Source organism: Sander vitreus, chromosome 2 (assembly GCF_031162955.1).
Source record: "Sander vitreus isolate 19-12246 chromosome 2, sanVit1, whole genome shotgun sequence".
Classification (NCBI taxonomy): Eukaryota; Metazoa; Chordata; class Actinopteri; order Perciformes; family Percidae; genus Sander; species Sander vitreus.
This window is the reverse complement of record NC_135856.1, coordinates 29498081-29520123: the sequence shown is the minus strand read 5'-3', so window position 1 is coordinate 29520123 and position 22043 is coordinate 29498081. Positions and strand designations below refer to the sequence as shown.

At 41.7% G+C, this 22043-nt stretch overlaps 1 protein-coding gene across 2 annotated transcripts in view; it reads right to left on the bottom strand.

Annotated features, from left to right (window-relative positions):
* LOC144527101 (ras and Rab interactor 2-like) overlaps positions 1 to 22043 on the bottom strand; it is a 54335-nt gene that overhangs the window by 2302 nt on the left and 29990 nt on the right. The window contains exons 8-12 of one of the 2 annotated variants that reach the window (XM_078264986.1): positions 12420 to 13826; positions 8064 to 8146; positions 6172 to 6397; positions 5521 to 5652; positions 1622 to 1785 (exon numbers count right to left, since the gene is read on the bottom strand). In XM_078264986.1, the coding sequence (XP_078121112.1) occupies positions 1622 to 1785; positions 5521 to 5652; positions 6172 to 6397; positions 8064 to 8146; positions 12420 to 13826 (2012 nt within the window). Of the gene's footprint in view, positions 1 to 1581; positions 1786 to 5520; positions 5653 to 6171; positions 6398 to 8063; positions 8147 to 12419; positions 13827 to 22043 lie in introns of both variants that reach the window. The other variant, XM_078264994.1, reaches the window with a different exon arrangement.

Below are 22043 nucleotides of genomic sequence, written 5' to 3'. Positions count from 1 at the left end.
GGAGCCTGCTGGACCTGGGCGAGAGATGTGACCCATGGCCAGAATATCATAGTTCATAAAAATGCAGCGCAGTGACGATACAGACATTTCATAGCCTATACAAGACGTGTGTAATGCCTGACCCGACAAAGTGCATTCGACCCGTGCTGGACCCATTCATAATGAGTCATACGCTTCAGTCCATCGCACTCCCCCTCTCTCCCCCTCTCTCCCTATGTCTTTCTGTCTGTCTGTTTTTTTTTAAGATTTTGGCCTTTATTTTGATAGGACAGCTGAAGACATGAAAGGGGAGAGAGAGGGGGGAATGACATGCAGCAAAGGGACGCAGGTCGGAGTAGAACCCGGGCGTCATCTCTCTCTTTTAATCAGTCTGTTATTGTTGTTGAAAACAAGTGAACGAGCTTTCTCAGATATATATACATATATATTTCTTTTTTAGATATCATAGGCTATTTATTTCAGATCACTTTCATTTACATGCGTTGCAGCTGTATATTTTCAAACTGATAAAGGAAACCATGTCTTTGCATTTTATTTGAATCACAATCTGTTTTAATAAAAGAGCTTGTGAAAAGTGGCTTTGACTTAAAACTGAACATTTAGCCCACTTTGTAAAAGAATACAGAGCTATATATTGTGTATCGCCATTTAGCATTAACGGCGACGCAACGAAAAATTTGGGTGCACCTAAATTTTGTGTTGGTGCACCTAAATAAAAAAGTTAGGCGCACCAGTGCAACCAAGGCAAAAAGTTAGTCTGGAGCCCTGTTACCCCAAGATATCTTCTTTTCCAACAAATACAGGCAAACGATTGGTTAGACTTCCTCACTGGATGAGAAAACACTATCAAACATGTGAGGATGGCATGTTTCCCAAATGTTTAGAGGTTCAGAGGTTGATACTGAATGAAGTCTTGTATTCCTTTAGTTTTACAGCACACATTCAGTGTCTTTGTCTCATTCAGCTCTTACATAACATTCCTGCTCAATCCAGTGAGGTTCAAAAGAATCTGGTTAATACAGTTTCCTTTGTTAATGAATAGGGTTCAATTCAACACAGAGCAGAGATAGAAGCCAAGGCAATGTCATGTAATTATAATGCCGCACGCACGCACGCACGCTCACGCACGCTCACGCACGCTCACGCACGCTCTCCCCTTGCAGTCCCTCCAACCTTTAGAGGTCGAGGTGTCTTTAAACAATATTTGAAATGTGGGATGCTCGACATTCATTTCAGGACGGCTTAGTTTTCTATTTCGGGCAAGTTCTTAGAGGATTGAGGAAAAATTTAAGGACTGGGACCCATTCAATTTCCCCAGGACCCACTCAAACGTCCAGGTGACTCACTACATTGAATACCTGTCAACATCACTGAGTTATAACCACCAAGAAATGGCATGCAGTGTTTAAATGTTCCACTAGAGGGTGCTTTCTACCAAAACATGCTGTGATGTTAATAGAAACTGTAGATGTAGTCCTTTTCTCTGACGAGGCAGGGCGGGAACACAGCACCTTTCATGCATCTTTCCAATGCTGGACGTAAAGTTGAGATTTATTTGGAATTGGTAGCACTTAGACTCACTGCCTGGATGTTCAAGGTCGGTTCAGGTCAGGCGTGATACCTGAAAGTCGTCCACAGTCGGCGCTGTGCGCTGGGCGGTGCGCCTTCGGTGCCACTGGTGCAGAGTGTTCCTGGCCTCAGAGCTCAGGACCCGGGCCGCCTGCTCCTCCTGGAAGTTCCTGATGAGGGCCATGGCTCCGTATGCGCTGGTCAGGTAGTAGCCCCCTGGGGGGGTAGAATGCAGGGAGAGATGTTTGAGGATGGATGAAGAAAAAGAAACAGAAACAGAGCTACTTATCCAGAAATTAAAGCAGCTGACATTACTCATGTATTTATCAAGAAGTGAACACTTCCTTCTTTGTAAAAAGGAATCTTTGAAAGAAGAAGAAACGTCACAAACATCATCAAATTTGCGTTGGTGTCAGACTTTTGGTGCCAGTTCTATTTATGGTAATGGGGCGGGCATTGCAATCCCACTATAAAAAATAAGACCTAGACAGAAACAATAATGATAGGCCTACAGGTAAGGTAGGCACCAAGGTAGCCACCCACAGATACAGTTCATCCAAAGGATTCACTGTGCCACATGTATGTTTAACATTAAAATATGATTTATAAAAACATGCCAACAATTCTTATTTTAAAGATGCTCTAAGCGATGTTGGGTGATGTTACTTCTTGTTGACGTTCAAAGTATTTTCAAACAAAACGAAGACTAGCTTGCTCCTCCCTCCTCCTCATCCTGTTCCCTCCCTTCTGTGCTTCAGCGCACTACATGGGGCGCACGCTCTTACTGGGTGAGCTAGAGGTCGCCCCGCCCTTACACGTTATTGTAGGCCCAGTTTAATGTGCAACTTAATTTTATACAATATATGTAGGCGAGTAAGGGGTCCCTGCTATGTCTCTCTTTCAGGTAAGGGTTCCTTGGCTTAATAAACGTTGAAGACCCCTGTACTAGAGTGCAGGCAATGTGGCTAGAGTCTTGTCTCCTTGGACCGACACACATCAAGAGAGACTTTACAAACGGGTTGGTGCAGATTATGCTATATATACTACTGCTCATGTATGATAAGTAAACATAGCGCCGTGGAGACCTGGCATTGTATGGTCGATGGTCAGCGTAGATTAGAATCTCCATTCAGTTGTCTGTCGACTGTTTGAGCTAAACTGCTAGCTTTCTCCACCTACACCATTCACGTTACACACCTCCTGACAATAATAGGAAACATAGAGATAGCTGGCTAACATTAGCCCTCCTGAATATAATAATTAGTGTTAACAAAGATGCTCTATTACAATCAAATACATGTAGAATGTTACCGGCTTGGTACCAATGTCCTTCTTTCTAAGATTCCTTGCTTTGTAATAGAAATAAATCACAACAAGAATCAGCTTTTTTTTATTATTAACTGAAGCTCTAGGATACACACTTCATACATTTGAGCAATCCACAATGAGCTAACTGTACGTGCCAGACACGCTGATAGGAAAATATTTAATTCTGGGAGGGGTCAGCCTCCGTTTTCTTTTGAACCTGCTCCAGCCCATTCAAATCAAACACTGACTGGAATTTCCTACCAATGTCAAAAGTACATTACTTCCTATGTCTAGGCTTCTCTCACGGAACCTTCCTGAATGCTTGAAAACAGGTGAAAATGACTTCCAGAAATAAAAAAAAATCTTGCATCTTGCATTTCTTTCAGCAGCATGTGATAGTAGAAATATCTTACAGTGGATGTGGATGGTGCTGACCATAACACTGCAGTAGTAATCATCATGTCTTGTGAGTCACACAGTAGTTTGTGTGTCGTACTGACCTGTACGTGCTCAGTAAATCCTGAGAGCAAGTAACTTACAAAAGAAGAAATAACATTCTTCCTCTTACAAATGAAAAGTGAAATTAAGAAGCAAGAGAATGTGCTCAATTCAATACACTCAATACAGGGGTTTTGCTTAGTCTGATATGACCAACAGCTTATAGGGGTCAATGTTAGCCAACTTTAAATAGAAATTGCTGTGCAACTGACATTACTGAGTTGACTTTATGACTCAATGGGCTGTTATGCTGTAAGTGCCACTTGTAGCTTTGCTTCAAAAGCAAGCCTCAAAACGATCACATAGCCAGTGGAAAAGCTAAAACTGGGCTAGCAAGAATAAAATTAATTTCTTCAAATTACTATTGCAATTGATGAAATAGGAATTTTAATGCTCAGTCAGGGTTTTCCCTACCATTATAAGGCTTAGGCACAGCACCCAAGCAGATATGGTAATAATAATAGTCCAAATTTATTTTTTATTTTTTGAAAAATATAGCATTTTCTTAAGGGAAAATGCCAAATACTTATAGGGATGGTTCGTAGTAATTTCTCCCTAGGGTCATTTGCACCATAACCTTGAGCCAATAATTTACATAACCCAGTGTTGATCACTACAACAACTGTTGGAAAAAAATTACTCTAATGGTAAAGACTTCTAATAAGTGACCCCCGCCCCTTGATTGCTACTGATATGAACCATTTCCAACAATTCAACTGGAGGTGTGCCTTCTGTTCCAGTATTTACAATGAGTCTATCCCCTCCAGTTTCACATTAACTAAACAGGTACAAGAAGAGTGTCTGGGTTTCCCCTTTGTCCCATTTCCTTATTAAGGTTAGGCCTAACTGTAGGTTTTAGGGGGAATAGTTCAACATGTTGGGAAATACACATATTCGCTGTCTTTCTGAGAGGGAGATTAGAAGATCAATGTGGATGTGTGTAAAGTACGGAGCTGCAGTTAGCTTGTGGTTAGCATAGCCTAGCAAAGACACTGGAAACAGCTAGCCTGGCTTGGTTCAAAGTTCAAAAACACACCTTCCAACACCTCTAAAGCTCACTAACTTACATCTTGTGTGTTTGTAAAAAATAACAATTTGTGGTTTTATGTGGTGAAACTATTTCAGCACTCTACACTATTCTATGTCGCACAATCAAATAATAGCTAGCTAAATAATAGAGGTACATCAGGTATTTCACCTTAAAATCACAAATTGACATTTTGACACTTTTAACGTACAGGTTATAAACAAGATACAACTTAGAGAGCTTTTATTAGTCTTATTTGTGAACTTTATAGAAAGTCAGGCTAGCTGATTCCCCCTGCTAAAGTCTCTGTATGCTAAGCTAAGCTAAAGATGCCCATATCTGTACTTGATGCACAGTTAGGAGGGGTAAAGGCCAAATTATGTGATATTGTTCTCACTGTATACCGTGTGTTTTCTTTTCAAGTATGTTATTTACCAAGAAGGCCATGGAAGACTGATACAGAGCGAACTACTTTGGATCGACAACCGTTTATTAACTGGATAGTTCCGGCGCCGCCAGAGGTTCCACCGGATGTCCCTCACCGTCCGCTTTCTTTGTGTTGCCGTTTTAAACTCCAGACACTTCGAGGACCATCATCCGGAACCTCAGGTCTAGCAAGCTAATGTTAAACGCTAAAAATTTAAAGTTTTGAAGAAAAAAAACTGGATCGTGCAACAAGGCAGGCCTGCTTGGTTCTTTCGGGGGAATGATTGTAAAGATTTACAAAGAATATGTTTACGCCATTTACTCTCTAACTGGGACATTTTGGGACCGATTATGGACAAAATACACACGGCGATACACTGGTAAGACCAAATTATGTTTAACCATCATGTATCCAGTTAATTTAAATAGTTACGTTACTGTATTGTGTGAACAGTTAACTTCATTTAATATTGTATGTGGCGTTTTCCTTTGCAGGGTGCAAATGTGTTTTTTTTTACAGTCACTGTAAAAAAAAGTCTCCGCACCAATTGTGATTGATTTAAATGCAAACGACCCCTGACCGTTTTTTCTCTTATCGAGGAGTGTATCTGTGGAGGGGCCAGACCTTACTCCACAGCGCTGTGGAAATAGGTCTGGCAATGCAAGACTAGGAGCCAACGAACAGGACCTACCCTCTCCTTGCAGCAGAGATGGGTCCAGCAGCTCCATCATGTACTGGATGTCTGTGTCCAGCTGAGGCATGTCACACTGAGCCACCACATAAGTCAACATGGGCAGGAAGTCATCTGCACCATACATCCTCCCTGGTAGGAAGCAGACAGAGAGCAGTGGGTGTGGTGGTAACACAGGTCACAATCATGAACTAAGACTGAAGAATGTGTTATACAAAATGTCTTATATTCCAAAAGAAAAAACTAGACTTCAAAATCAAACTACCTTACTTATATACATGGTGTAACTTTGGTTTGAGAAGTGGGGGTGGGGGTCTGGGAGTTGTCTGCAAAAAAAATGTTTTCCTGCATGTCTACATACATTTAGGGACTATTATGATACAAAATCTAGCAAATCATTAAGTTGACCATAATGATAAATTATGCCAAAAAGAATAGTAGGCTATCAAACTATGTATAAGAAAAAGATGTCTAATATCTTTATTGCTTAAAATAGGGGCCGATCACAGAGACTTAAAAATGAAATAATAACAATAATCCCCCGTCCCCCAGTGAAAATTACACCCTAGCTTATATATAAGCTATATAAGATTTAGGCTTCCTGTCATATGCAGGGTAAACAAAAGACTTCCATCCAACACTTCTCCATACCTGAGTTATCCTGCATGATGGTGTAGATGAGTTTACACACACGCAGCAGCAACGACACCTTTTTCTCAGGGGAGTACATCTTCCTCATGTTTAGGAACTTGTGGCGGATCTTCTCTATAGCCATGGGGTCAGGAGGCACAGCTCCATCCACCCCTAACTCCTGGGGCCTCTTGGTCTTAGCCAGGGCCAGGTTCTCTCTCAGCTGCTGCAGAGCTCCGCTGCTCACCTGCAGACAACAACACACAGAGTTAATGCTAAGGTTAATTTACCAGTCGACCAGATCATAGTCTATATCGACGACGTTCCACTCCCGGGATTGCTCTCGTTCTACCGGATGTCCCTCTTTTCAGCCGGATGTCCGTTTCCTTCCGCTTTCTTTGTGTTGGCATTCTAAACAACTTTGAACGTACACGTTCCACCAAAACAAGTTCCTTCCCAAGACTATTGGGAAGGAATTGCAAAGGAACTGTTATTGTGTCCGGGATTTAAAGAAAAGCCAATAAACCAGAGCATGTTTTTCTCCCATCACGGAATGCTGTGTGGACTAGCCAGACCTTCCTCCGCAGCGCTGTGGAGGAAGGTCTGGCAAAGCGAGACTAACGGTAAGGTTAATTTACCCAGTCGACCAGATCATAACAGACCATCATATTATGTCTTTATCTTTAATGTGTATTGTCTCCTCTTCTAGGGATGCGATTCCTTGTGTTTAAATTCAAATATTTAGGGCTGCAACTGATGATTATTTTCATTGTCGATTCATCTGTCTATTTTCTCGATTAATGGATTAGTTGTTTGGTTTATAAAATGTCAGAAAATGGTTAAAATGGTTGATCAGTGTTTCCAAAGCCTAAGATGACGTCCTCAAATGTCTTGTTTTGTCCACAACACAAATATATTCAGTTTACTGTCACAGAGGAGTCAAGAAACTAGAGAAATATTCACATTTAAGAAGCTGGAATCAGAGAAAGTTACGACTGAAACCGATGATTGGATTTAAAAAATATTTGGCCATTAATTTAATAGTTGACAACTAACCGATTAATCTTTGCAGCTCTAATATTGTTGAAAAATAAGAATATGTGTAAGGAGTCTGTTCACCCTTAAGAAATTAAGATTGGGAGATGGCGTAAATCAACTTTTTTCCAAAGTGCACAATGCCTATGTTTAGATTAAAATGATCCTTAATCTAGCTAAGAACATTCCCTTTTCTTATGATAGTGTGAAATACTTTGGCAGAGAACAGAGGTGGAATGTAACTAAGTACATTTACTCAAGTACTGTACTTAAGTACAAATTTGAGGTACTTGGACTTTTCTTGAGTCTAATCTTTTCATGCCACTTTCTACTTCTACTCCGCTACATTTCAGAGAGAAATATTGTACGTTTTACGCCACTACATTCATCTGACAGCTTTAGTTACTAGTTACTTTACAAATTAAGCATTGAGTACTTTTACTTTTAATACTTTAAGTACATTTTCCTGTTCCCTACATTTTTATGATACTTGCATACTTTTACTTAAGTAACATTTTCAATGCAGGACTTTGACTTGTAACAGAGTATTTTTACAGTGTGGTATTAGTACTTTTACTTAAAGCAACACCAAAGCACTTTTCGTCTTTGGTCCCCCCTACACTACAAATCCGCTACCCGATCTGGCAAACTTGCATAGTGCGGTTATAGCCGACAGAGAGCCGCAAAGCGAATGCAGAAGTGCCATTCACCCTGTTACGAGTTGATGAACCACTGAAACGATTTTGGAAACATTATTTTAAGGTACAAAAGAATCTTTGGTGTTGCTTTAAGTAAAGGATCTGAATACTTCTTCCACCGCTGGCAGAGACATCCAACCAGTAACCTTGCAGGATAACAAGCTTCAACGTATCTCTTACCTGGAAGTCATGTAAAGCCACCTCGATCACACTCTTCAGAGGCTTCAGGACACACTTGTGCATGGCCTTCTCTAGCACCTGGTCTGTAGGAGAGGATAAGGGCATTATTGCCTACTGTGTAAGACCAACCGACAGGACACATCACACAAAACTGAAACTCTTCTTTCAGCTACTATAAGTGTTAACACTTCAAGTCAAAGCACTCTGTTCGGTCATCTCTAGAGCAGTGGTTTTCAAAGTGTGGTGCGGGGACCCCCATGGGTCAAAAAAGGGGAATAATAAATTTAACTATTAATCCATCCTTAAGTAACACAATGACAGAATATATGACTATTTTGGTCATCTTAAAGCACAAATTCTATCAGATGAAAAAGTTTGGGAATCTAGAAATGTTATCACATAATAAATGACATTCAATAGTTTTACAAATTCAGCTGACAGCCCATCCCAGACCAGATTAAACTCAGGAGAACTTAAATCCCATCAGCCAATCATGTACCCTACTGGAATTTGCTGGGGTCAAGGTGTAATAAGTACACTTTAATACACTTAATAATCCTAAACATGTCCTTTTTATTCCACTGCAAATGCAGTTACAGAGCATTAGGGCTGCAACTAACGATTATTTTCATTGTCGATTGATCTGTCGATTGTTTTCTCGATTAATAGATTAGTTGTTTGGTCTATGAAATGTTTGAAAATGGTTAAAAAAAAAATGTTGCTCAGTTTCCAAAGCCCAAGATGACATCCTCAAATGTCTTGTTTTGTCCACAACTCAAAGATATTCAGTTTACTGTCACAGAGGAGAGAAGAAGCTTGAAAATATTTACTTTTAAGAAGCTGGAATCAGAGTTTTACTTTTTTTTCAGAAAAAATTACTCAGACTGATTCATCAATTATCAAAATAGTTGCTGATTAATATAATAGTTGACAACTAATTGATTGATCGATAAATCTTTGCAGCTTTACAGAGCATAACAGTAAAGTGATCATGTGCCTGTTAAAACATGAGGCAGGCTTTCTTTGATATTTTTCTTACTGTCAACAAACCCAACGTCAATTGTCAATGAAAACCCCAACAACAAACAATGTGTCAGTCCATCTATTAATATTTTTGGACTCCCCTACCCTGTCTGTGTCTCTAAATTCTTGAAAAGGATTTGCATACAGTATATAGTTTAGTTTGATTCAAATAGGTCCAAGTAATTATTGAGCAAACGGAAAAAAGACACCAAACCTGCATAGGACCAACAGTAGCAGTCACTGAGAGTTTCCTGTGTGCATTTATTCTGCATATGTTCCCCTGAATGGTAGAGTATTTCATTAAAATGCAACGAATCAAATCGCAATCGTTTCTGACTCCTGGCTTTCAACAAGTAAGCAACAAAAGTAATAAATAATTAACCTCAATGTCTGACATTCAAAGAGGTCTTACCAGATTACATATTTGCTATTTAGCTAATGGGCCACCTGAATGTTTAGCATGTGATCAGAGACACAGATTTGTTAGAGTCTCAGCCGTAAGTTTGACCTCGACAAATCCAACTTGGAACCCTATCCATAAGTCCACCATTCATTCAGCTAACATGCTGTAAAAGGTTGCACTTGGACCTCGACAATGGCTCCATCTGTACCCCGAACCTACGTACATAGGCTTCAAATAATTCCCTGCCTACCTCAAATATGTACAGCATGTTGCATTCACACAATTGTGTCTTATTGTTCACTGGCAGCACTGACACATCTATTCATGCACAGGCATCCCCAGCCTCCAGGCGGTGCTTATGCAATGAGCTACACAGAAGAACCCAATACATGTTTAGCAGCGTTAAACAAGCGAGCAAGCACATACAAGAATACTGACTTTGTGGAAATATGTCTGACTTTATGGTGAGTCAGAGGAGCACAGGGGGAATGTGTTGCACTTTCACTACAGCGCTGTGTCTAAGAGAGCAGTGTTGTGCATCGTCTGAGGTAAGAGTTTGGCAGTTCCATATTGCACACTGCTAAGACTAATAAATCTGAAATCAAGAACAAGGAAGGCCTGAGGTGTTCTCCGAAGCTGGATGAATCCGACAGATCCTTACACAAGGAGTACACAAGGAGAGCTACAGAGATTGTTAAGGGCACACAGTTGGACACTCTGGAGTATGTCCAACTTAAATCTATTGACCATTCCCCGCACCCTGCTTAAGACCCATGTGGATTGATCTTTTGAGTATGAAGCACCCACACAGTGGAATGCTCTGGCCCCACCCTTACAGTCTGCTCTTAAAGCAGACTTTTGATTGACCTGTCAGCACTTTATTTTGTATGTATTACTTTGTGTTTTAATATGAATCATCTTGCATGTTTATGTAAAGCACTTTGTATTTTATGTGTAAAAAGTGCTTTATAATATACACTTTACTTACTTACAGTATTTCATTTCTTACTTACACGTAGGCACATGAGCACACAGACAGACAGCCAGACAGACAGAGACACACACACACACACACACACACACACACACACACACACACACACACACACACACACACACACACACACACACACACACACACACACACACATTCTGACTGTGAACTTCCTGATTCCCTCCAGAAAGGCTCATTTCCTATTGAGCAATGTTTGTTATTGGGCTTTATCTAGACTACAGCCTGGTCAAACGCTTCCCTCAAAAGCAATAATCTATAGGAGAGTCTGTGATAAACAGCATATCCACACCGACAACAACATACAGTACACACCAGCAAGCACATACACTAAAAACAAAAGAGAAAACCTTAAAGTAATGTCCACGAAAGCAATCTTTAAATATGTGATGTTTTGTGATTTACATCCCAGAAACGCCATTTCCTTTTCCTCTCTGCGTTTGTTCTTATCCAGTGGCGGCAATAAGTTAGGGTGTGTTTTGCCAGTTGTAAACCCTCCCTCTACCAACATCCAATTGTTAACCATTCTACCTCTTGACCTCATGTGCAAACTGTTAGTTGTCATAGTTTCTACAAATACATAAAGTTTGGACTCCTAGCTCCCATTTTACTACAAAAGTTCAACATTTCTTTCCAAAGATGTCAGACCTTCAGCCATAACGTCACCACACATATTCTGTGGGATTGTTGCATGATGTCAGCCACACTGTCTCATGGTAGTTCTGTTTTGTTTTCCAGGGAAGAAGGACACACCTCTCACCATCTAAAAATCAACATAGCTCAGAATTCCTGCTCAGCTAAATCTATTAAACATTATGTTTACTTCCACCAGCGCTGTATAAAAACCACGTTTACATTTCTTCACAGTTCCCCTCTCCAAAGGGAACATTTGTGAGCGTGAGACGCTTTATGTGCATATCTGTGGTCTGTTAGCACAACCAGAATGGATCACTTCTCTGTCTCTGAACAAGGCTTTGCTGTTGTTGTTTACAATGAACAAGGGACGGGAGACGAGTGCAAAGACATACTCACATATTCATGCAAACACTCAAGTCCACAATAATCTGACTGGAATAAAACGTCCCTTTGATAGAGCTGCTAATGTCTGCAAACTTTATTTTTACAACCATTATGACCTTAATGGAGCATATAAACAATTGTGATACTATCCAATGAATATAAATAGGGATCATTAGAATTGCTTGTGATATTTCTGCCAATAAGTTACCTGAGTTTCAGAACTAATAACAAAACAATAATTATTTTTTTTTTTAGATACCATGTTTTTCTACAAACCCTTTTTTTCATGTAAGCCAAAGTTCTAAAATGCCAACAGCCATACAGGCATTATGAGTCATTAAAATAGCCAGATAGACTACGTAATTACGTATCTGATCAAACATTCCCTGCCAGCTCTCAGTGGTACGGACACATTTTGGTAGGCACCGAACTGTGGTTTAATACCAAGCAGTCCAATTAAATTGAATTTCTGCCTTTTAAAATGAGATTCAACTGCACTGTGAACTCATGCCAACTAACAGAAGCCAAGAATAACTCACAGCACAGCACACTGGCATTTCTGTAACTCAACACCAGTAATGAGGAAGGCTAATATGGAAAACTTAAACTGGTACGTCTGATTCAAGAGACAATGACAAGCCTGGGCCCTCAATGAACATTGTCAATGAATGAAGTCATTTTGAAATCCATTTCTCAAGTGACACTAAAGAGGCTTTACTTCTCAAATTATGCTGGAAGTATACCATTTAGAGAAGTGAATGCTGTCAGACATTGGATATGACAAAAAAATCCCACACGTAACCACGCATGCACGCGATCCCACCATGCAAACAACAAATCTTAAAAGTGCATTCAACTTCATGGTTTTAAAGATTCGCAAGCTTCTTGGCTCACTTACCGATCTGGTCCTCAGGTATGAGTGACTCTAAAGGTGGGTCCAGTTCGGAGCTCTGGCGCAGGTACGCCTTCATCTGCGTCATAAACTGCCTGAGAGTCTGCAGAAAATCAATCCCTGACGTGTGACAGCCTCGGTTCTCCTGAACAAAGCTGATGTAGTCCTGCACCAGGGAGCCAAAATATGAGCTTTTGTCCCTGGACAGCTCAGCGATCCTTTTCACCGCCCGTCTCTCCGGGGTCATGAAGGAGCTGAGCATGCCGCTCATCTTGCGGAAGCGTCCCTTCAGGGCCCTGGGGAGGATGAAAGCGCCGCCGCCGAGGCTCACGCCGACCCTTCGCCTTCGCGCTTTTAAGGATGGACGAAGGCGCATTTCTAGGTCCGTCTCCAAACCTACGCCGTAGTCTTCATCCTCATCTTCTTCCCCATCCTCATCATCTTCGCTGCTGTCCTCCACTGTGTCCTGATGATTAAGGTGTCGGGACGGGCTAGGGGCCAGGCCCAGGGAGAATCCAGGAGACTGTGAATATTCCAATGAGTCAGAGGACGAAGTAGACATGCTCATGTCACTGAGCCGCTGGCGTCCCCTCTCCTTGGGGGTGGACGGACTCCCAGCGTTATTCTCCAGTAGTGCTTCAGCGGGGACAGCAAGCGGAGGCTGGCATGGTGGAAGCTTGGCCCGGGACAGAGCCTTGGCGATGGTCTCATCATCCAGGGCGATGTGGCAACGGTGAGCTTCAAGATCAGGCTTCTTAGGCCTTGGAGGTGGTGGGTTCGAAGGCACAGGGATTGGTGAGCTGGCAGTTTTGGAAGGGCTGCTATGTTTGGCACCCATTGGTGGTCGAGCGGGTGCTGGGCGCCTGCTGGGGAACTGTTGTTGTTGCCTTGTAGACACAGCAGCGGCCTCTGGCATGCTCTTGGGTCTGGTGGTAGCGGCTGGAGGTCCAGGCGGAGGTGGGGCAGGGCGCCGGCGCGGCATTGAGCGGGGGGGAGGAGGGCGAGGGGGAGGGGGCCGTGATTTGCCGTTCAGTTTGATCTTGTCTGCGTGCTGCTCGCTACCTTGGCTGCTATTTAACGGCGTCACAGACGATTTCCCGGCATTCTCTAGGCTGCTATGAGATGGCGGATGGTCCTCACAGCGGTGGTGGTGGTGATGAGTCTGGAGGAACAGGGGGTTAACGAAGCACAGACGACCCCTGGAATGTCTTCTCTCCTGATGGAAGGAAGCTGGAAGAGCGCTGGACCGCAGAGTCGGAGGCGCACTGTCGTAGTGAGCCCCGGGGTGTCTCTGCTCTGAGCCCTCGGCCTTCCTGTTCCTGTTAGTTCGCTGGGGGCTGAGGGTACGGCTCAGAGGGCGACAGGGACGGGGGGAAGTGCGACGCTGGCTACACAGGGCAGAGTCCCAGAAGCCTGTAATACACAGACACAGAAACATTCAGAGGCAAACATTAACTAACTTATTGCGTCACAAAAGCATAAAAAACCAAGGCACTCTTGTTGAAGAAAAAGCTAAAAAGCTTTTATTGATGTGGAAGTAGTCACCCTTAAGAAGGCCTGTGTGCTACAACACACACATTTTGCTATGCATAAGCTGCATCAATAAAGGCTTCTAAACTTTTTATGCAACAAGAGTGCCTTGGTTTTCACTGGTTTCACTGGTGTTCTTACTGTATGGTGTTGGATCACCCCTGCACCAAAGACCACCTTGTTAGACTTTTTATAACAACCATCAAAAAGAAGCGCTCCTCTTCTCTGTCTTCCCACATTAATTAACTTATTAACTAAGCTAGACACATACTTCTCCTTGGACAATTCAAGGTTCAGAGAAAGGGCATGTCCTCGAGTCTTCTAGTCTGGCTCAACGAATTGCTGGGATAAAGCCTGACATCCGGTGCGATGTTCCTCCCCTCTCACTATCTCTGCTGTCAGAGCTTAGCAGCGCCTAGGGCAGTTGTGATTGGTTTAAAGAAATACAAACAAGCCAGAGCGTCTCCCCCCACCATCCCAAAATAGATAGGTGGTGTAGCCAGACCATACTGCAGCGCTAGATAGGTCTGGTAATGCCAGACTATGAGTCTTTAAATGAAAAATAACAGTTAAAGAATAGATGAAAAAGAACAAAGACAGCATTCTCAATTACAATCTCACCAACAATTCAGACGTTTCCTCAAAGTTTTCCTCTTTGCCTGTCTTTCTGCTTAGTTGTGTCTTTTTTCTTGCTGGGGACAGAAGCGCTGTGAGTCCAGCTCCGTGTCTCTAGGCTCTGGTTCACTGGGTGCCGGCGCACACCCACAGACACAGAGAGGGAGTCGCCCATGCTAATCACAGAGTGGGAGGGCACTAAACAACTCACACGGCACACATTTCCAGTTCCTCCACTCCTTCTTCCTGCTCTGTTGTACACTCTCTTACTTCTACATTGGGCTGTCCTGTAGCCTCCCAAACTGAGTAGTTTTAGGACAATTTTCAGCTGTTAAATAAAGCTATTGAAAGTGCAAGTGTCCCATAACAGTGGAGGACATGTGCTCCCACTTTGATGTTCCTGTGTGCTGTTCTACTAACTCATTCCATTGTTTTCAGCTATTTGGCAAGACAGCCCTCATGCTAACACACTCAGCTTTATTATAGGGTGACCAGACGTCCCCGGTTTCCGGGGACAGTCCCCGGTTTTGGTGACCTGTCCCCGGAAATGTCCCCGGTTTTCACTGTGACTGACAGACCCGAAATTGGAATGAAAGAAAGAAAACATTGACCAAACATATAATCGCGCTGACTTACCCTACACGCGCAAACTCAAGCCAGAGCAAGTGCTGCTCAGAGCTCAGATATGTTCTAGAATGTCCATATTTTACGATGCTAAAATTACTGTTTATTTGCATGAAGTCTGGTGGGTTTAGCGAACGCAATTTTGCGGACTTTTTATCTTTAAAAAAAGGATCTTACTCTAACAGAAAGACCAAACTCCTTAGAAATCCTTTCCATAATGTTGTCAGACACTTGGAATATTAATCTGAGCCTGTCACCGGCAAAACGAGCACTTTTATGAACGTAAATACAAGCTGGACAATTGACGTCCATTAACTTACATTGTTTCGCCCTTGCCGACTGCGATCTTGTTTAATACTGGACCAAAGGAAAATATTTCCTCAATAGTTTTAATTGTAGCCGATACTCAATGAGCTGTTGCAGAAACAAGCCCAGCGTGAAGCAATAAAGCAAAAGCTGTCAGATAAATGTAGTGAAATGTAAACATTACAACATTTCCCTCTGAGGTGTAGTGGAGTACAAGTATGAAGTAGCAGCAGGGGTGATTCTAGGATCAGACTTTTAGGGGGGCTCAGCCCCTAATGAGAATGTGACATGGATACAATGCATGCAAAAGTGTTAATCTGCGCCATGAAATTACCAACTTCTTCACAACCGCACTACTGCTCTCCCTCTGACTCAGCCAAAGGCGTGAGTCTGGCCAAAGGCGTAAATCCCAGGGGGGTCAGGGGGGTCAGGACCCCCCCCCATCTAAGGGTTGTCCCCCCCTAGAAATATCATTAAAACAATGCTGTGTATTGTAAATAACATACTTATCTATACTTAAAATATCTGTGTAAGCAGTAAAACAATACAACCCCCAAAAAAAGCTTTTTAAGTTTAGAAACATTTTGAGTCCCCCCCTCCCTTGCCTCACAGTGGTTTGGTCCACTGCATGCTGTAGGATCTGCGCTAGTGACAGGTATGTAGTAAGTAGGCGGTTCAAGGCTATTTTTTTCACATTAAACATCAGATGAAGTTGTTCTTTTCTCAAATAGAAATGATGCTGAGTAATTAATGAATTAGTCATGACAAAAAAGTTTGCTATGTTAGTGTAATATAATGTAACGTTACCTAGCTTATAGCTTATTACCACGGCGATAAGCCTAACGTTATGTGTGTAAACTGATATTAGGGTTAATATTGAAGATCTACAGTTGTGTTTTGCTCAACATGAAGTGGCTGATCAGTTAAATATATATCCTCTGTCCCAGACGAAACCTAATATGTATGTGGAGGATGCAAGATCATTTTAGATTTATAATATGACCACGTGGTGAACCTATGAACCTAACTCATATTTAGACATCTGACGTCAAAGATTTGTGTTGTTGTTAAAATGACAGAGAAATTAAAAACAGGCATGAGATCCTTTTTCAGTACACCAAAACGCTAAGTAAGTACAATAAGTCCTCATATCAAGACAATTTGGTAACATCTTTATAAGAATGGGTGCTTATGGAAATAATAACGTCACTATGTCACAGGTAAAGGAGACAGAAAGAACTGAGGAACAGGGAGACTAGGGACAGTCAGGTGTAGAGACTCAGGGAGACCAGGGACAGTCAGGTGTAGAGTCTCAGGTAGACCAGGGACAGTCAGGTGTAGAGTCTCAGGTAGACCAGGGACAGTCAGGTGTAGAGTCTCAGGTAGACCAGGGACAGTCAGGTGTAGAGTCTCAGGGAGACCAGGGACAGTCAGGTGTAGAGTCTCAGGTAGACCAGGGACAGTCAGGTGTAGAGTCTCAGGTAAGTGTGTTGAGCTTAGTTCATATTTTTGGAGGTGTGTGGCCATCAGGGTTAGCAGATGAGCTTTACTAGTGGCTCACTAATTTACATTATGATCAGCTAATTTAACAAGTGTACAAAAATATTGTATTTCTTTTATATGGGGACACTTTTTGAAAATAAGTCATTATGTTTTAAGGTATTTTTGTGGCTTGATTGTAAACAACTTAAACATAAATACATGGTTTTAAAGAAGAATATTTTGGTCAATTTAGTCAGCTTTTTCATTGAATCAAGAGAAACACTGAAAAGAAGGATAATGGTACAGTCTCCATGCTACACTAATGATAGTATTAAGGCTTTCCTCTGTGTACACATGTCCTCTACGAGTATAGTTGGCTGTATTATTTGTGTCCCCTTCAAAAATTGCTCTTCAGAAATTTTATGTTTATTGTCCCCCCCTACTGTTAGAACAGATTTACGCCCATGAGTCTGGTACAACCACCTCAACCAGAATCTAAGCTTTCCAATGATATTAGTGCCAGGTTTGCAAGGAAATTAACATTGAACTTACATGAAATGTTATCATATTTGCATTCTGCATGAATCTCTGCACACCATTACTCTCTGTGAAATATTTCCTAGTGACATTAATGCAAAAATATGAAGAAAAAACTATTCAACCTGTGTGTGCATGGTTAAAATTCTGAAGTGCAAAATAGTTCAAGCTACAGCACAAATACAGTATTTCCATCCATAGATAAGAATAATCAAGTCTTACCTCTGAATTTCTCTCCAAAGTGCACCAGATTGATGCATTTAAACGTTAAAATAGACTAAATGTTCTTACAAAGGAGCATGCCCATGGACCCCTCTGGGGGGCTTGTGCCCCAGTGCAGCTCTTTTACAAAGATAAAAGCATGACCTTTTTTGGAGGTATTTACGCTTCTGAGCCGAAAATGTCCCTGGATTTTGTCTCAGAAATCTGGTCACCTTACTTTATTACCTACTTAAAATGAAAGATTCTCTTATATTAAATACCATGAATTTGTAGTTACAACACAATGATTTAATCAAACTGTAACAAGCAACAAATCATGCCACTTCAAAATATTTATGCAGTGACTGCAGCAGAAGCCCAGTGATGACTGATAGAAAGGTTCCTCTTGCAGTCCTGGGGCAGTAAAGGAGCCGGGTCCAGCAGTTTTAAATGTCTTGTAATACCTTGGCATCTGGAGACTGAAATGCGTCTGTGGCATTCTTACTGGTCCATGTGAGCCACCTGACACTGTCTGTCTGTCTGCAGAGCAGAGCAAGTGCTCCAAATAGCACATTTAATACTGACTGACCTCAACATACTGTAGGGTACTCTAATTCTACAACGAGGAATACTGGTCCCTTTGATGTTAACATTTGTCTTTGATATTTGATTGAAAAAACTCACCCAATAAATTCTCAGATCAAAGCTGGTATTCAAATAATGGCTGAGTCTCAAATAATAGATATTGTTTGTGACCAGCATGAACAAAATAAAGGCTGGCCACTTATAGGCCGGGTGAAAAACATCGGTCCTCAATGCTCTTTGTTGACTACAGCTCGGCATTCAACACCATCGTACCAAGCCAGCAAACTTCATACACTAGGAATAACCGCTTCCACATGTAACTGGATTCTGGATGCACCAGCCGCCCACAGTATGTCAGGATGAATAGACACACATATTCCATCCTCACCCTGAGCACCGGTGTGCCGCAGGGATGTGTGCTGAGCCCCCTCCTCTATGCACTTTTCACCCATAACTGTCAACCCACCCACGAATCGAACTCGTGAAATTTGCAGACGACACGACTATCATCAGGCTAATATCAAACAACAATGAAACCTGGTCTAAAACACTACAAAGACCAAAGAGATCATCGTAGACTTCCACTCACAGTCCTGTAACCATCAGGGGAGCTGATCTCGACAGAGTCTCCAGCTTTAAGTTTCTGGGAGTTACCATCACAGAGAACCTCTCCTGCGCTGACAATGCCCCGGCAGCAGTAGAACAACAAGTAGTACAACAACGCCTCTACTTCCTGAGACGGCTGAAGAGAGCTAACCTCCCCCAGAAGCTGCTGTTAAACTTCTATAGGTATACAATAGAGAGCACCATGACAAACTGCATGACAGCCTGGTACAGTAGCTGTACCAAAGCTGCCAAAAAAGCCCTGCAGCGTGTCGTGAAAACAGCAGAGGAAATTGCGGGCACTGATTTGCCATCACTTGAACACCTCAATTAGACTCGCTGTGTGAGAACATTGTCAAGGACACTACTCACCATGGACATGGGTTGTTTGAGCTTCTCCCATCAGGCAGGCGCTACAGATTAACCCAGAATACGCACTAACAGACTGAAAAATAACACAACTGAACTCTGGAAATGGCATGTAACAATAATCAGGAGGGCAATGTGCAATACAAATGTCGCTGCTTATTTATTTCTACTGTGCAATATAACCATGTGGCAATAAGGTATCCTGATGCTATAACACAACTTGTGCACTTATGATTAGCTCCTACTTATATAATGTTAGCTTTTATTCATACATAAATATCATATACATTTATATATTTCAGTACTTTTATCTAACATTTTCAGCTCATTATATATTATTTTCTCATGTTGTTATTTTATAATATATGTGATTCTAGATACTTTATTATTATTATTAGACTTATTTATATTTATTTAATTGTTCCAGTACTATCAAACATGTATTTTATCACTTTTAGTGCACCCTTGGCTGTCACAAAGTAACCTCTTAATCTCTTTAGCTGTACTGTAATGGTAACAGCGATTAAAAAAACAACAAAATGGAATAAATGAAAACAGTATTTCTATTGGAGAAGAAAAGTTCACTTCATCAAGACAACATATTAACATTGATTAAAATCAAACAGCATCAACAGCAAATTAAAATGAACGTAGATCAGAAAACAGGAAGGCTCCTGACAAAAACATAATCAGGCATTCATAACAGAAATAAACAAAAATAGGGCATGTCTCTGTAAGCCTTTTTAAAATAAAGAACTGGTGGTTGAGGTCACAATTTGAGAACATATAGTATTATAAATGTCCACTGACAAACTTCTGAGAGAGACATTCATGATAATTCTATTAAATGAGTCCATGCTCCCAGCTCTGTGAGGCTGCACTTAGAGCTAAATGCTAATATTAGAACGCTAACATGCTCACAATGACAATGCAACATTTAGGATGTTAACAGGTATAATGTTTACCATGTTCATCGTAGTCTACTGTCTGAGCATGCTACCATTTGCTAATTAGCAGTAAATCCAGAGTACAGCTGAGGCTAGTGGGATTGTCATTAGTTTTGCATTTAGTCACAATGTACAGTTTATGACATGTTGAACTTGATCATTGCGCTAGAAAAGTTAAAGACATGGTTGGTAACTGTTTCTGTATCTGTATACTGTTAATATATTGTTTGAAATGGTCTTTACAGCCCGACAGCAAAAAATAATTTATGGGGTCTGAAAAAGGAGTGAAAAAGATCCATCATCTGTAGCTGCTGTGATCCTGTAAAACCGCCCACCAATCCCTGCCTCGCGGTCCGCTTGGAAAGAACCAATGAAATGCCTCCTTGCCCCGCTGCGTGTACTCTACCCCTCCCGTGTACGAGTCTAAGCTCAATGTGCGTCATCGTAACATTGCTAACAGTAGCCATGTTTGTTTTAAACATTGTGTATGATACTATTAGGTGTTTGCCTACCGGTAAACAAGACATGAAGTGAAACAGCGGTCCTTTCTCCGCTCTGCTCTGAAGTAGCGGTGCTCGTGCACGTCTGTGTGTGGGTTGGAGTGCCGAGGGCAGGGGGAGGGGTTAGATGGAGCCCCGAGGAGATGCTACTTTTAAATCTTGCTAGCTTTTCAACATTACCAACCCTGCCTTTAAGGAATCAGTAAAGTTATAATTCCTGAGTTCACAATCACGAGGGCTACATGAATATCCCTGTTAGAATGAAAATCCATACAACACTCCTGAGATACTGTATGTCAGTCTGGATCAAAGAGTCACGCTGCTAGTTTGGCTTACTCTCATGAGAAATTGATTTTATGTTCAACAACAGCAGTTAATAAGTAAGTAAGCATATGCCTTTCTAGCATAATAACCCCTCCACGCATTCTGGGAAGGGAAATTAGTTGCAAATTTCAAATATTCAAATGTCTCTGGAGCAGGTTGTAACATGTGTTTGTGTTTCACATGTGCGTGCCCAGATTCCGCAAAGAGAATCTGCTTTTTCTCTTTAAATAGAAGCTTTCCAGTGGAGAAAGGGAGTTTCCCCTAATGACTGTTTAAGTTAGCTAAGAGAGGCTAACAAGCCGGCTCTCTCTCCTAAAAGCATCAAAGCCTTCACACTGCAGGAACACACCCACTTCCATACACAGGGATTCCAGCATGCAAATATAACAGCAGCGTTTCATGTTTGTCATGCTATGACAGTTTGCTGCACGTTACACTAGCACTCATACTTGCAAGCCTTGTGTGTTTTTTATACAGTACATCTGAATGTGGTGTGATGGTATGCGAGTAGAAAGCACTCGGCCTACTGTAGCTTTCCACTCGCCACTCCCTATTCCCCAACACTAAGCACTAAGTTATGTCATAGGCTTCTACTGCAGGAAGATGACTCACTGCAGATTCACAGGAGCTGAGAATAGAATAACTTGACTGAATAGTCAGCAAAGAAGAATAAATAAAACCTGTGAACACAATTACTGCCTTTTAACTCTATTTGCTTGCTTAGTTGACTGGCTTGCATATAATAGCAGGTGGAACACTCACAGGCATGCACCCTGGCACCACTAGGTTAAAGAGAGTGGAGTATATTAAAGTACTGGTACTTCAATAAACATTGGAGAGGTCCAGGCTAGCTGTGTCCCCCTACTTCAAGTCTTAATGCTAAGCTAGGCTAATCACCGCCTATCTCCAGCTTAGTAGTTAAGGCACAAGCGACATTAAGCTTCTCATCTCATGATCTTCTCATCTATATTCCAAAAAGGTTAAACCAGTCCTTGAAGTTTGACAAA